Here is a 2,164-nt window from a genome sequence, read left to right as displayed (position 1 = left end):
GAGACAGACAGGCAGCAGAGAGACAGACAGGCAGCAGAGAGACAGACAGGCAGCAGAGAGACAGACAGGCAGAGAGACAGACAGGCAGCAGAGAGACAGACAGACAGACAGGCAGCAGAGAGACAGACAGGCAGCAGAGAGACAGACAGGCAGAGAGACAGACAGGCAGCAGAGAGACAGGCAGGCAGCAGAGAGACAGACAGGCAGCAGAGAGACAGACAGGCAGAGAGACAGACAGGCAGCAGAGAGACAGTCTTTACAGAAGACAAGAGACACGTCAACAGGCCGACAGCTCAGACAGTCTGACAGACAGAAGAGAAGAAGACAAGACACACACAGAGAGACAGGTTTAGAGACGGACAACCAGACAGACAAACACAAGACATTCAACAGATCTGCTGCTTCTCCCCCCCAGGTTGTTGTTATTATTATTATTATTATTATTATTATTATTATTATTCACTAATTAGCTATCTCTTTAACCATCAAACCAATATGTTTCAATTGGGGGTTCTGTTGGAACAGAAACTGGATCCTGGATTAAATTAACTGGATCCTGGATTAAATTAACTGGATCCTGGATTAAATTAACTGGATCCTAGATTAAATAAAATGGACCCTAGATTAAATAAACTCAATCCTAGATTAAATTAACTGGATCCTAGATTAAATAAACTCAATCCTAGATTAAATAAACTGGATCCTAGATTAAATAAACTACATTAAAGTCCAACTTTAAGTTTACAGAATTTTATTTTTTCCTGCTTGTTTTTTTATCTTAATYACTAAAGGAGCAAAAATAATCTAACTTACTTAATTCATATATTTTTTGATCATTAAAACATACCTGGGTAGTAAAGTTACATGACACTACTGGATACATGTTTGTTTATATGTTTACTCTTTTTTAACAAGTTATTTTCATCCACAAGGGGGTGCTGTAGCACCATCAGCACCCCCAGTTCCCACAAACTTGAACTAGTTTTTTTAAACTATTGACTTTTTTGTACATGCGTAAAATCAAGTCCTAGCTATTTCTGGTCAGCATCTAACTTTATTTTATTGTTTTGTTTTTTATACCTGATTTTTAAACACTTTTTATGTAAAAACACATTTTTTAAATAATTTTATTTTTATTTAACATTTTTATTTAACATTTACAGAATAAGCTGAAACAATCATAGATATGAACTCTGTMAAACTAATAACTGGTAAAAGTAAAGTTTTTACAAGGTATTATCAGTTTTAGGGTTTGTTGAAAACTAAAGTTTTTCCCACAAACAAGACAAAAACAGGACAACATGAAGGCCAGGCTGGCGTTCTGTGACACTCAGAGTGTACCTGAGGGGGGAGCCTTTGGGCGTGGCCACTCCGTAGCCTTTAGAGTCCAGGTTTCCTCCCACCTTCATGGTGTCGCAGGGTTTCCTCTGCTCGATGTACTCGTTCATGGAGGACTCCAGCAGGTAGGCGTACTTCCCCTTCGACTTCCTGACTCGCATCACGCCCTCGTTGGTGTTCTTCACGAACACCGACGGCTCGGCGCTGCGCATGTACGACCACATCTTCTCAAACACGGCGATCTTTGAGAGCTGAACGATCGGGGGCGAAAATCAGAGGAAGAACAAGTTACCAACAGGTAACTGAAGTGTTTAGGCAAACTAATAAAAAAGACGACATAAATATTGAAGKTGAGCTCACCTTGAAGAACTCTTTGGTGGAGCCACCATCCAGAGTACCATAGGCGATCTCAGTCTGCTTGGCCAGGTCTTCTGCACTCTCTATGGGAGAAACCATCCTTTCCACAGTGAGGAAGGCTGCCAGGTTGGCTGTGTAGGACGAGATGATGATGAGGGTGAAAAACCACCAAACTCCTCCCACTATTCGACCGGAGAGAGACCTGAGGAGAAGGACGAGGGAGAGAAGAACTGAAGACTGAATCAGTCAGAACCACAGGATCCACGTTTGGTTATTTTAACCAAAATAAACATTTAAACATTTTTTACCAACTAAAACATTTTACTTATTTTGTTTGTTCACATTAATGAATCTTTGGACACCAGAGTCAGTCATGGAGTTCCTCAGGGTTCAGTGCTTGGCCCAGTGTTGTTACGATTATTTATTTCTTTTTTTTTTTTACTAAAATAAACATTTAAAACATTTATAC

General features: G+C 40.1%; 1 protein-coding gene across 1 annotated transcript; it reads right to left on the bottom strand.

Moving 5' to 3' along the window:
• Nucleotides 1-202: 202 nt before the first annotated feature.
• Nucleotides 203-1,897, bottom strand: LOC106511394 (glutamate receptor 2; the record flags this gene model as incomplete). Its single annotated transcript, XM_014000156.1, is given in 3 exon segments — nucleotides 203-302; nucleotides 1,342-1,589; nucleotides 1,699-1,897. Coding segments are annotated over 3 exon segments (472 nt in total), but the record flags the coding sequence as incomplete, so codon positions are not given.
• Nucleotides 1,898-2,164: the final 267 nt, after the last annotated feature.

This window comes from Austrofundulus limnaeus, unplaced genomic scaffold (genome assembly GCF_001266775.1).
Source record: "Austrofundulus limnaeus strain Quisiro unplaced genomic scaffold, Austrofundulus_limnaeus-1.0 Scaffold2747, whole genome shotgun sequence".
Classification (NCBI taxonomy): Eukaryota; Metazoa; Chordata; class Actinopteri; order Cyprinodontiformes; family Rivulidae; genus Austrofundulus; species Austrofundulus limnaeus.
This window is presented reverse-complemented; position numbering and strand designations above follow the sequence as displayed.